Raw genomic sequence first — 13,793 nt, 5'->3', positions numbered from 1 at the left:
ATGCTTTCTGTTCAATAGAAATAATCCTTTTTGGCTTAACCCAAAACAGCCATGGTAGCCTAGCATTGCAGCAAGTTCCTTCACTTTATTTTCATGACTTTAAGAAGACATTTGCAATTCAATATCATATTAAAATAATTTAGGATCAGGGTTAAATTTCATTCCTGTGTAGTGTGTGTATGTGTGTGTGTGTGTGTGTGTGTGTGTGTGTTCACTGTTTCTTCATTAAATAAGAAGAATGACAAAGCATTTGATTGAATTTTCTCTTTTTGAGCCTCTCTTCTGTACTATTCAATTTTTACTAGGGAACTAAATTATAGAGTACAAAAGAATATATTTTATAAAATGCAATACATGCCACTATTGAATTTAAAAATAAATAACTGGCCCAGCTGGTGTGGCTCAGTGGTTGAGCATCAACCCATGCACCAAGAGGTTGCTGGTTTGATTCCCAGTCAGGGCACATGTCCAAGTTGTGAGCCAAATCCCCAGTGGGGGGCATGCAGGAGGCGGCCAATTGATGTTCTTTTTCATCAATGTTTCTATCTCTCTCCCTTCCTCTCTCTCTCTCAAATCAATAAAGAAAAAAAAAATTTTTAAGTAAAAATAAATAATTGGCTGCTGATCTTATGCTAATATTCTCCACTTCATTAACTAGATGCGGAGGTTTTGTAAGCAGCTATTCTAAGAGTGGGCTGCTCTTTAACCAGGTACAGATTAATCGGGCATTACTGATGAACATGTTTAATCCTGTACTATGTACATAGAATGATTTCAGTATTCAAATGTCTGTTTGTTTTTCCTAAGTTAGGAATCTAGGAATTTTTTTTTTCCCAACACTGAACCCTGGTAACTAAATAAAGATAAAATTATATATATATAATATATATATGTGTGTGTGTCTGTGTGTGTGTGTGTGTATAGATAGATAGATAGATTATCTATATATATACATATATATTTTTTTCTTCATTGGAATTATTTGGGTATTCTCTATTTACTGCTTTTCATTCATTTGTTCTTCTACCAGCCTGGGAAAGCCCTTGTACCTGGCATTGTGCTAGGATAGAAGGATGTAGGGATAAGACTCTGCCCTCCTTAGATGAGCACACAGCTGTGGTACCCAGCGGCCGATGAGTCAGTGGGAAGAGTCGGGGGGAGACTCTGAGCAGATGCAGGGGCAGTAGAGATGCCCTGTGCAAGGATGCGGGATGTGAGCATGCCGGCTGGGTCGGAGACCTCAGTGTATCAATGTGGGGAGCCAGTGAGATGTGTGCCCAGTTTTCTTTAAGGCCTTCGCTGGGAACTTCCACCAGAGCCGCTTGGCTTTTACACTAGGCCTCTGCCCAGTCATCTTTTGAAGAAAAGGTTTTATGATTAAAAAGAAAATAGTTTAGAAAACTATACATAGGTCATGCATTGGGGAGGTAAACAAGAGCCAGACATTTATGGGCCCTTTGTACTTGCCGAAGAGTTTGGAGGTTTCCTAAGAGATGGGAGAACAGAATGGGCCTGGTGAGACCCTGGGCCTAGAGCCCGGGAGGGAATCTGGTGACGATATCTACAAAAGAGACACTTGGCCAGGGAAACATTAAAGGGTGGTGAAGACAATCCAGTTCCAAGGGGCAGGATGTACAGACAGATTTGGTGTGGGGGTAAAGAGAGGCTGTTTAGAAGAATGTCAAGGTTTGGGGCTGGTCCCAGGGTACCATCCTCCTAAAGAAGGAAAACAGGAGGTTTCCAGGGAAAACAGTGACTCCCCCCGCAGCACGTTGAGTGTCAGGTGCTCTGCGGGACATCCAAGTGGAAATGACCAACAGGTCATTGGTACGTGGGCCTACACTTGAGATCTGATGTAACAGAGGGCAGGGCGCGGTGTTTGAAGTCATGAGTGTGGCGGGGTCTGCAGGGCGGTGTGCATAGGGTGAGGAATGGGTGAAAATGACCCTAGGGACCAAGATAATTTAAGGAAGAGATGATGGGCAGTCAGGTTCCAGGAAGCTGCCCACAACGGATCGATGACGTGAGAGACACCAGGGACGGGGACCTGTCCAGATTAGATAGCAGTGGCAGCTGCCACGGAGGGATCAAGTTCGGAAAAGAGCGGAGATTTGGCAGAAAAAGGTCCTTAAAAAGAGACGCCTGTTTGAAGTGGAGGCCAAGTTTCTATAATTTTTCAAAAGTGATCGAACAAAACATGGTGTTTCAAAAGCAACCATTTCAAAACTGCAGCTCTGGAATTCGTTACTGCAGCGATTTTACCGTCTCAGTTTGGGTCTCAAGAAAAAAATGTCAGTTTTTTCTTCTTCTTCTGAAGAGGCCAAAATAAGCCATCAAGCTATGACTAATTTATTAACTGTTCAGTGTTAGCTTTTGTCACATTTGGTTTGTATCTGCCATGTTTGAAAACTTGGAAGAGCATTAAAAGGTCGTTAGAACAGGAAAGCAACACCTAACCTCGATCTGAGAAGAACTCCACTGCCAGAATGTGTAGGCAGATCTGTGGACACGGTTATCTGTCTGCTCTTCTGCTAATCTGCTCTTAGGGAAAACGCGGGGTGAGAAGCCTTCGCACCCTGCCAGCTGTTAGCACGGGCGAGTCACCTCCCCGCCAACACTCAGCTCTCCCGCTCTCTCATCAGAAGTAGGTGTCCTCCCGAGCTCTGCTGTCCAAGCTGCGGATTGCGACACTTCAATGGACTATGAAATGGAAAATATCAGAGTACACCCCACACAGCAAAGAAATTCTTCTTTTGCCAAACTTACATTATTTCAGCTGTGTGCGTGTGTGTGAGAGAGAGAGAGACAGACAGAGAGAGGGAGGGAAGAAGGGAGGTATTACTAGATCTTGGGGTAAAATATCTTTTTTATTGTGGATCGTGGTTAAAAAGTGTTTGAAAAACACTGCTCCCCGAACTAGAGCCCCTTCCTATTCTAAAATTCCCTCATTCCGGTTAACTCTTAAAACTGTTCTTTGGGTATAGTAAATGGTTCATAACACGGTGGAGCGGCAGGTATAAAAGCTGTTAAGGCACGAAAGCTAATAACAAAAGAGAAAAACATGAAAAGGTAAATAAGGCCAACATCTGTGTCGTATTTGACCACGAGGCTGAACAAGCCTTTAAAATTTATTAGTATTCTGACTCGTAAGCCATTACTCTTAATTTATGAAGAAAAGTTAAAGTATGCTATATATTAACAAACAATGGAGTAGTTCTTTTGATGGCGGCATAAATAAGCAACCATATCAGGAAGAAGGAATACTTTTTCAAAAGTAACAATACCGTGGCACATAAATTCCAGAGTTGGCAATGAAGTCGGCGCGGTGAGCCTCCTGTGCCTTGCCACATAAAAAGATTCATTGACCTGGTTATGAGACAAGTCAGTGTATTTTTATTGGCCTGAACAAGAGGGAGTAAACACCTTAGTCAGGTGTTTTGTTTTAGAAACAGCTGTTTGAACTCCCCCCACTGGTTGATTCTGCTCCAGGGTATATTTGAGCATATATGCTTTTCCAGCAGCTTGCTGATACTTAGAATCGGAGTGAGTGAGCAAGTTCCCATAAAAGCAGCATGCAGTGAGAGTTTTTCTTTACTTGTTTGTAAACTGTTTTTAATTCTTCTCAGCCTTAAAGTTTCCTAGGAGTGAGTTGGTGTGAAGCAGGGACAGTCTGAAAAGGCTGAGGAGTAGGAATCACCACCCGGAAGGTTGAGGGAAGTGCTGTCTCCTGTCCCCCCCACACAGCTCTTGCAACACTCAGTTGGCCTCTGTATCTTTCTTTCCTTTCTGCCTCTTAAAAACCCTGGGGAATTTGTTAAACCCTTGGCCAGCCTAACTCCCCAACTTTTGAGGATACTGTGTTCTCTGCCCCGTTTCCACTGTCTGTCAGCTGGCAGAGAAGACCCAGGGCAGGAGAGGATGCCAAGCCCTCCTTTGCCCCTCCTCTGGGATTTCTGGAAGTTTACACCCTGGGCGGGACTGGCAGGGTGTGGGCGGGGTAATGCTGCTGGTGGGCAGGGCAGGCAGGGTGTGGGCGGGGTAATGCTGCTGGTGGGCGGGGTTGGCAGGGTGTGGGCGGGTAATGCTGCTGGTGGGCGCGGCAGGCAGGGTTGACGCCACCTCCCTGGCCACAGCTGATTGGCCCCTAGCTGGCACCCAATGAATCTCCGCTTCCATCGTTCCTCTGGGGTGTATAATCAGGTGTGATCTGAACCAAATTAAGAGACAAGAACCTTTTATTTATTCTAAGAAACAGTTTTTATTCCATTTATGCTATGAGAACAATGTGTTTGCCATTCTGTCATCTGACTTACTAGATGAGCAAACTGAGGCTCAAGAAGAAGGGGACATCAAAGTGAGCTTGGGGTCAGGGGCTCTTCTCTGTCACTTCCTGCCACTTCCCAGAGCCTGTGAGGAAGTGGCTCTTGGGGTAAATTCTCAAGAAATGATAAAGCGTGGATACATGGACAGTAGAGGGTCAAACGGGAATGTTTTGAGCTTTGGAATGAAGACAGTGAGAAAGCACACAAGGTTTAGGTTGGACGGTGTTAGAAAGCAAGAATCCTATTTCCCTGGGTTTGATGTCCTGGACGCTAGCCTAAGACTCAAAGACCCGGGCCCCAGCCAGGTGTGGTCTATGTGCAGGCTTAATTCCCCTAGTTATAATTTCCCTGATCCAACGATGATGCAGGTAGATGATGTGAGGGCATAATTCCTCTAGTTACAATTTCCCTGATCAAATGGTGATGCAGGTAGATTCCGTACTTCTTCCAGAAGTTTACTGTGATAATAAAACAGTATATCAGAAAATACCGTTCTTTGGAAAAACTTTATAGTGCCACACCTGTGAATGTTGATATTGTTATTAGAATGCCATTAAAACTTTCAAAAACTCATATTGCATCATCCTTAAATACTTTCTCTACGGAAATGTTTTTCTTCAGTAATTATGCAGGATAGTCACCATAAACCATTTTGCTTCCTCAGTTTGATACATTACAAATACCATAACACCACAAAACCTGCGAATATCTACATATCCCCCCAAGTTTGACTCGATGCAAGTAAATGTCATCAGGGTATGGGTTGGGTAGACGTCACTGGACGCCTCCGTGTACCGTATGGGCTGTTTGATGATTGGATAGTGTCATATGAATATTAAATATGCTCCCTGCACTGGCATGGTGCCAGGTGGTCAGAGTGGTCATTATCTCCTACTTTGGAGTGTACTCAAAATTGGCAGGCAGTGCGAATCAATAGAAAGTAATGGCAGTTATCACCTGCAGTAAAATTAGTATTTACTGCCCTTCAGAAATTAATCTATATTGTTTCTATTTTCTAATATTTGTGGCAATGCCTTTAGATACTTTTAATGGATTGTGGTATAACATCAGCAATGTCTTCTTGATTCATTGACTTTCTTGCTCCTGAAATATATTACATGAAGCTGAATTTCCTCTACTTCATATGTCTAAGTAACCCTAGATTTTATATTTTTTGTAACATTTTAAGCAGCATTATTTCTTAGGCAAAGCACCAACAACATTGGGGGCACTTTTTAAATAAAATAAATCATTGAAGTTTGCATATATACTAAATCATGCACACCAAAGGCAGCTGGAGCTCAAGCCACCTAGTGGGTCACTTTGGGTCTTTCCTGACACTGACTCCCTCTTAATGTGACACTGTATTTCACGTAACCTGAAGTATACGTGCTCTTGACCTGTAACATTCTTCTTTTAGGATCCACCCACTTCAGTTTCCCTTGGACTGCGAATGGAAGAAATGATTTTCAACTTGGCAGACACACATCTATTTTTTAATGACTTAGAAGTAAGTTCAGTTATTTTATATAAACTTCATATTGCATGTCTGAAAATAGGTGATTGGTCTAACAATAAGAGATGTTATTTTTGAATATGCAATTGGAATAATGAGGTAGAGTAATTATGCATTATACAGTCATGCATTTTGCTTTCATGGTATTTGTTTTGCTTTACTTGGGCTGTTGTGTTTCAAAGATAGATTCCACGTAACCATTGATAAGGATGAAAATTTGAGGTGAAGAATCTTAAATATTAAGTTATATAGATCAGAAGCTACAGATTTCTCAGTTACATCATCACCATTGAGATAAATTGCCTTTATAATCCAATAGAATTCATAATACTCACACATGCGGTTTGTGTCAGACTGTCCCTGTCTTGGGTGCTTTCCTTTCTGGCTGGCCCCATTGCTTGGATGACATTTCAGTTGGGCCTCTATTCTTTGGGTACCAGGACTTCTTATGTCAAACTGCTGGTGATTTTATTTGTCCATTATCATTTGGGGAGACACATGTCAGCTGGCTCATTAAATGTGTTATAGGCAGTGACAAATATGATGATCTCCATGAGTAGCATTCTGAAGAATAAGGAATATTGTTTTTTATCTCTCCATTCTGAGACAGTATGGCTATAATTCCATCTCACTCCTTTGTTAATAGAGACAGTTGTTTATTTAAATCATGCTGGTAAGCAAGCTTGTGGTGGGGCTGCTAACAGCCATTCGTCATCAAGTTGTTTTGCTAGATTTTATAAATGTATGTTATTTCAGACAGGAGAAGAATCTGAAAGATTCAAATAGAACTTTTACTGATCAAAGTTAATTGGCAGCAATTGGCCTTTAAATATTTCCTGATGTTTCCCTTTTCAAAATCAAGCAAAATGCACCTTATTTAATAGATGAGCCAAAATCATTTGAAAAATGCCAGTATGTGACAGACCTTCAATGTGGTTTGTTCAACATCTGTCCTGTATTTTGATTTCTTTTCATCTGCAATGAAACTACTCACAGACGAATTGGCAACTTCCAGCGCAATGAAATTATTTGAATGTGCTTCATTTCTTTCCATTCCTTACTGAAATATTTATTTTTACACTTAGGGTAAAATACAAAAGTTGTTTTTGCATTTTTAAGTGTTCGCTTTCCTTAAGGAAATTACATGTAAGGCATTAGTGCTTTTTAAGGGAGAAATATTTCAAGTAAGTGACAAGTTTAGAATTGCCTTTAGAAAAGCTTAATAAATAATCACACTTATTTTCAAAAGCTGTTTCTGATTTATGGTTGTGATTCACTTCATAAAAGAACAGCACCAAAAATTTCATATTTTACTGGTACATTCAAATCCTTTTTCTAAGTTTCCATTTGTTTCTAACGATGCTAGACTAGGCTAGTATTTTTTCTTGGGAACAACCTTGTTCCTCTTATTGATGTTAATAGGTGTTAATAGCACCCATCAAGGAGAAATTAGCAGTAATTTGCTATTGTTTGTGAACTCTGCCTTCTTAAAAATGCCATGGCTTGTCTATACTGTGCCAAAACGATGTGGTAAAAAAGTGAGAAGTTGGGCAAAACTGTTATAATATAAACTGAAAAAATTCCAAACTCACTTTGGATTTAATGTAACCCAATTGTTGTTCACTGACATTATGCATACTAAACTGTATACAGAGAGTGTCTAAAATAAAAGTACATATTAAAAGTTCTGCTTTAGGGATGAAGGGAATGTAGTGTTTCCATAAACCCAATTTTACTATTTTATTTATATATTTCTTTTGGTGGTCCGTGTCCCTAGCGGGAACCGAACCTGAGACTCTGGTCTGCAGGCCGACGCTCCAACTGCTGAGCCAAACTGGCCAGGGCAACCCCAAATTTTTTTAAAGAAAAAGAATAATGAGAGGTCTACACAGTTATTGAAATATCAAATTCTGTTCTTGGCATGAGGACTGTTTCTTATAAGTAACGGAGAAAAGAGAATGAAGATATGGTTCAACCAAATATAAAAACAATAGTGGAAAAATTGTTCAAGCTTGTAATCCCATAGAAGTTGATTTTAAGTCCTTTCACTTGAAAAAAATATAAAGCTATCAGCAAGAGTGTAAAAGAAAGGTTCATTTAGCCCTGGCCGGTTTGGCTCAGTGGTTGGAGCATTGGCCTGAGGACCGGAGAGTCCCGGGTTCGGTTCCCGCTAGGAGCACGTGCCAAAAGAAGAAAAAAGATTCATTTAGCTTTTGTCTTTAGAAATTCTTTGCTTGCTCTTAATTTGCATAATATTTTTAAAAATTGATCCTTATACATATTTCAATCTTTCATTTTATATTTTTGTACTTTAACAAAACTGGAACTGGTCACTGCAAATATTAGTATCTTGCAAAATAAAAAAGTAAAATTAATTTCTGGCAAAAATAAGTGTATTGGCATAATCCTCCTAAGAAAACCAAAATTATCTCATCGGGCAGAAACGATGTGGTAATGTTTGATTTCACACTCCAGTTAGCAAAGGGCTATGGTAGAGGAAAGGAATATTTAAATTACATGTGTTTAGCTTTTTAAGATCTAGGGTACAAGTAACTTCAAGGAGATTAACAATGTATTAGTTAGCTTGAAGTGTGATGTCTGAACTTATTGTTGACATTTGGCCTCGTTTTCTTTTAAAATCTTAAATTCTTGCCAGCTAGTCCCTCTGTACAATGTGGTTAGTTCACAGCCTTGGTTTATGAGAGGTTCTGAACAACAAAATTCACTATTTGAGCGACTTCCAGTTCCCAACCTCGTGTTATCAAAGAATGGCCCTGTGCTTAAAATGGTTATTAGGAGTGTCTTGAGGAAATTCAGGGTATGATTTCAAGGTAATTAAAAATACCTTAAGTGTACTTTACAAAATAAAGGTAATTGTTTCAGTTTTAGAATTCTTATTTGTCATCTTGCTCAGTGACAATTTTTAATCAGAGCAATCACAATTTAATTTTGTTGATACTCCAGGAAATATTAAAAAAGGGACATTTTGAACTTTGGGTACTAATAAAAATGTTCGACATGTTAAGAAACATGAGTGACAGGGAGACATAATTATCAAAGGAACTAATATTCCCCACCAGAGAAGGGCTCTGACTCTCGCTCCACGCGTATGCTGGCTTTCCTGCTCCCAGTCGGCCTAACGTCCTGCGTATCACTTTACCCAAAGGTCTGTGTGCAGCACGGTGATGCTTATATGGAAGTCATTTTTTATGAATGACAGTGTGGAACTGGAGGGTTTTTCAGCTTCTTTAGTAAAGTCCGACTCTTTCTGACTGAATGGAGAAAGAGTTCTTTCTGTTGGGTTTTTATTGAAAGGCAATCTGCAAGCAGAGTGAGGACAGGCCCTCAGTATACAATAAAGTTTCAGTTTAACTTCATTTGGTCAGTTCTCCCGCTAGATTTTTCCACAGTTAAAGGAAAATATTTCATCAAGATGGATATAAGTCTAAATACAAATAAGGTGTAAGCTTATGCTGAATTTTCTCTTTCTGCCTTGTGTTAAGTACTAGCATTTCAGTGGAGTAAGGTTGCCATCTTTACTCGTATTATGGGTGGGTCTGCTCTCAGGCCACAGTCCCCGCCTGCAGGGACCCTCCTGTCCTCCTTGAGGCCACACGCACCCAGTCCACGGGGAAGCGTGTGGGAGCTCCCCGCTCCGCCCTGCTCGCGTGCTGTGCGTTGGTAGCTGGCTCCTTCGGTGTCAGGATTTACAACGTGAAGACTCCCGCCCTTTCTCGGGCCCTAGATATGAACACTCCTGTCCCAGATCCTGTTTTTAAGCACTTCCTTTTGTAGCCCCTTGTTTCTATCTTTTCTATTAAGATAGAAAAGGACAGAGGTTCTGGTCTCTGTAGAACCTGGGTTTGATGAGTCAAAGGCCAAAAAAAGGCACTGTAGACCGTCTCTAAGTAATGCCATACCTTAAAAGGAGTAACTGGAATGATTTTTTTAAAAGAAAGCAAAGAAATTAGCTTGCTCTTTGGTTTAATTCAGTCTTTCAGTTTGCAATAATATCTGATGACTCTAGAACATAGGTTGTCATCTCTTCATTGTTGTAACATATCTTGTTATACACTTCCTTTCAGCTAGGAAAGCCATCTGCGGCTGTCACGCCAGTGCGTAGCAGCTTCCCTCTGAGCTGAGGCGTCTGGAGGGGCCTGGTGCTTCTGCTCCCCAAAGTGTAACTGTCTTAAACTAATCCCAAAGTTGATGCTTTGAGGAGGGAAATATAACTGACCTAGAAAGTGCTCTAGTCTCTAGAAATAAACAAGAAGAAAACTCCGGTGCCCCAGGTCCAGCTTTGGTGCGGATGCTGGAACTTCGGTTCCCCGCTGCCAGAGAGAGGGTCTCGTGGGTGCTGGCAAAGCCTGTTCGGGAAGAGCCAGAGCTGAGCTCTCCCTCTGTCCCCTCCACGAGCCCACCCCCGCTACGCAGAAGTGTGGGGCGGAGCAGTCATTGCATTCCCCCGGAGTGTGCTCACAGACATACACACAGACATACATATACCACTCATCATTTTCAGCTCTGTCCACAGGCTTGTCTATTTAATTATTTTCTCCTGGCAAGTTTAACAAACATAAACGATCACATATATTTTAAAATCCTAGTAACATCCTCCACAGCACCCAGAATACTGCCTTATATATGTTGACCATGAAATGAGTATTTGTTAGGTTGAATTCTTATTGGTTATCTTAGAATCTGATAGTGATTTCTGCTTCCTTCCCCAAGGAAAACAAGAGTTGTCTTTGCCTCCCTTTGTTTTAAAGTAGGTTGCTTGGTCTTGTTCATTTTTTTATTAACGTAAATAACATCAAAACCTGCAGTTTAGGGGGCAAAATAATTTTTTCAAGCAACAAGTGGTTATTAGACATAATAAATGTGTATTGAATTTAACTATATTGTAACTGATAGCCAAAAAGAAGCAATGACCATATTTTATCCATTATCATTACTACTGGATAATTTTAAGTGTTCTAATGCCTTCATTATTTTTCACAAGATTCTGTCATCTTTATATTATTGTAAGTAAAAAATAGAAATATAAAAATATTCTCCAAGAGCCCTTGCTGGTGTTGCTCAGTGGTTAGAGCATTACCCTTTGGACCAAAGGTTCTCAGGTTCGATTTGTGGTCAAGGGCATGTACCTGGGTTGCAGGTTCTATTCCCCAGTCTTGGTCAGGGTCATGTAAAGGCAACCAATTGATGTGTCTTTCTCACACAGATGTTTCTCTCTTCTCTCCTCCTCCACCTCCTCCTCCTCCTCCCCCCACAGCCCCTTCCGTTCTATCTAAAAAACAATGAAAAAATATCCTCAGGTGAGGATTAACTATATATGTATATGTGTGTGTGTACACACACACACACACACACTCTCTCTCTCTCTCTCAAAGACTTTCTTAATTCTGACATTCATCAAAAAGTTAAGTCAAAGTATATAGCTGCTTTAAATAGTAACAAATATTTAGCTAATACCAACAGTGAGCATTGTTCTTAACAGTAAAATAATAGAGGCAAATTACCATAAAAATGGAAACAAAATAAGAATGCCCTCTGTGGGCACTATTATTCAGTTTTGTTCTAGGAGTTTGGGGCAGTGCATTAAGGAATAAACTATAGTTAATAAAATGAAAGAGCCCTGGCCAGTTTGGCTCAGCAGTTAGAGCATCGGCCCATGGACCAGAAAGTCCCAGGTTCGTTTCCCGCTAAGGGCACGTACCACAGTTGCTGTTTGTCCCCAGCCCCGGTTGGGGTCGTGTGGGTGGCGGCTACTCAATGTGTCTCTCTCACATCGATGTTTCTCTCTCTCTTCCTCCCTCTCTCCCTCCTGCTCTATCTGAAGAGAAATGCAAAAATGTCCTCAGGTGAGGATAAAAAAAATAATATTAAAATGAAAGAGATTAAAAATATTGTTTTTTGCAGATTCACCATATACAAGAAACTGAAAAGAATCTATTACAATAGTTTTAGAATTTATAATAGGATTCAGAAAAGTGAAAGATTGTAGAGTTAAATTAAAAAATCAATAGTCTACTTATATCCATATGTGTAAATTTTTTAATTATAATTTTAAATAGCAGTAACTACAAAATAAAAACAAGCAAAATCAAAAAGTAAAGATGAGTAGCAATTAATATAAGTACTTGTAAGAATTATATGAATAAAACTGTAACGTCTTACTGAGAAATATAAAAGAAGATTTGAATAAATGAGATTTTTTTCCCCTTTTCCTCTTTATAATGTGACAAATAGTTCTGTGGTCCATTTGAAAGGATAAATAAGCAAAATACCTAGAAACTAGAAATTATTGACAAAATCTGGTAATACTGAGCATCCTGCTTAACCAAATGTTAAATGTCTTATTATTCTACAATATTATGAAGATTTCTTTTGGCCTAACATTGATATTGGACTAACTGTGGGACAAGAGAGGGTTCAGACACAGACCCACTTGTAGGAAAAATTGTTGTGTTTTAAATCAAATTAACAGTAAAGAAATGAATTATTCAATTTATATGCTGAAATAGGTAAATTTAATAGTTAAAATATGAACGAATGAAACTCAAGGAGCAAATGCAGGTAGATCAAAAAAGAAGCTCACATCACTTGTGGGAAGTAAAATGTTGGGGAGCCACTTGGCAGTAAGTATCGAGAGCCTGGGGAAAGGGTTGATACCACTTGTATTATTAGACATCTAAAAATATTGTAAATCAGTGATACAGGAAAGTATTGATAATAAATATTTCCAAATTGTAGAATTCTAGTAATTTTTTTCTTGACCTAGGTGCTAATTACATGAATATGTCCCATTTGTGAAAATTTATTGAACCATGATACATACTTTTTTCAAGAAAAAGTTAATTTTTAAAAAGTTATGTAATTTGAGGAATATATATACACACATAGCTCTCAGTTCTGTTAAAAAGTTATGTCCTAAGCGCCAGGCTAGCTCAGTCAGTAGAGCATGAGACTCTGAAAAAGTATGTCCTTTGTGTATTCACTGCTGTTTTAAGCACAGTGCCCTGGCCCATAGGAGTCATCCTGTAAATATATGTTGAATAATAAATAAATGGAGGAACAGCCCTGGCCAGTTTGGCTTAGTGGTTAGAGCATCGGTCCATGGACTGAAGGGTCATAGGTTCAATTCCTGGTCAAGAGCACATCCCCGGCTCTGGTCAGAGTTGTGCGGGAGGCAACCAATCAATGTCTTTCTCTCACATCAATGTTTCTCCTTCTCTCTCTGTCTCTCTCTCTCTGTCTTCCTTTCTCTCTCTGTCTTCCTCTCTCTCTCTCTGTCTCCCTCCCTCCCTTCCATGCTATCAAAAATCAATGAAAAAAATATCTTCTGGTGAAGGTTAACAAAAATAAAATAAATAAATAAATAAAAATGGAGAAACAAAAATTACCCTAGAAGTTTAATTTTTTCTGGGATTTGGGGTTTTATTATATTCTTATTCATACTTCTTTGTGTATCCCAAATCGTCTGTAACACATACTTATTTCTTTTTTAATCAGGGAAAAAATAAATACTATTTTTGAAAGCTGTAGATAATAGTAAGAGACAAAACTATTTCAACCAATAAAATAAAGAATCAATATTATTATAATTCATTAAGAAAATCATAAATACCTCAATGGAAGAAATGAGAAAAATCATGAATAGACAATTGTTCACAAGAGAAAAACATTTGAATTGTCAGCACAAAAAAATGAAAGGTGTTGGATTTCACTTCTAGTAATCAGAAATGTCAAAGGGTAAGTGTTCGGCCTCTTGGCCATCAAGATGGAAGGAAAAAAGTCAGTAGCATGGTCTACAGTGCAGTAAGATGAACACTTGTGTACTTTGCTGCTAAGGATATGAATTGATACAAGATTTCGGAAAAGCAGTTTGATAATATATATTCAGAACCTTAATGTGCTGGTTCTTCTACTAATTCCACTTTTAGCTTAGTTGT

At 39.4% G+C, this 13,793-nt stretch overlaps 1 protein-coding gene across 2 annotated transcripts in view; it reads left to right on the top strand.

Moving 5' to 3' along the window:
* Positions 1–13,793, top strand: part of EYA1 (EYA transcriptional coactivator and phosphatase 1) — a 301,589-nt gene that overhangs the window by 241,120 nt on the left and 46,676 nt on the right. For both annotated transcript variants that reach the window (XM_036264087.1, XM_036264086.1), the window contains exon 12: positions 5,743–5,832. In XM_036264087.1, coding sequence (XP_036119980.1) covers positions 5,743–5,832 — 90 coding nt within the window. The remainder of the gene's footprint in view (positions 1–5,742; positions 5,833–13,793) is intronic.

This window comes from Molossus molossus, unplaced genomic scaffold (assembly GCF_014108415.1).
Source record: "Molossus molossus isolate mMolMol1 unplaced genomic scaffold, mMolMol1.p scaffold_m16_p_16, whole genome shotgun sequence".
Classification (NCBI taxonomy): domain Eukaryota; kingdom Metazoa; phylum Chordata; class Mammalia; order Chiroptera; family Molossidae; genus Molossus; species Molossus molossus.
The sequence above is the reverse complement of the archived record's forward strand: the minus strand, read 5'-3'. Positions and strand labels throughout refer to the sequence as shown.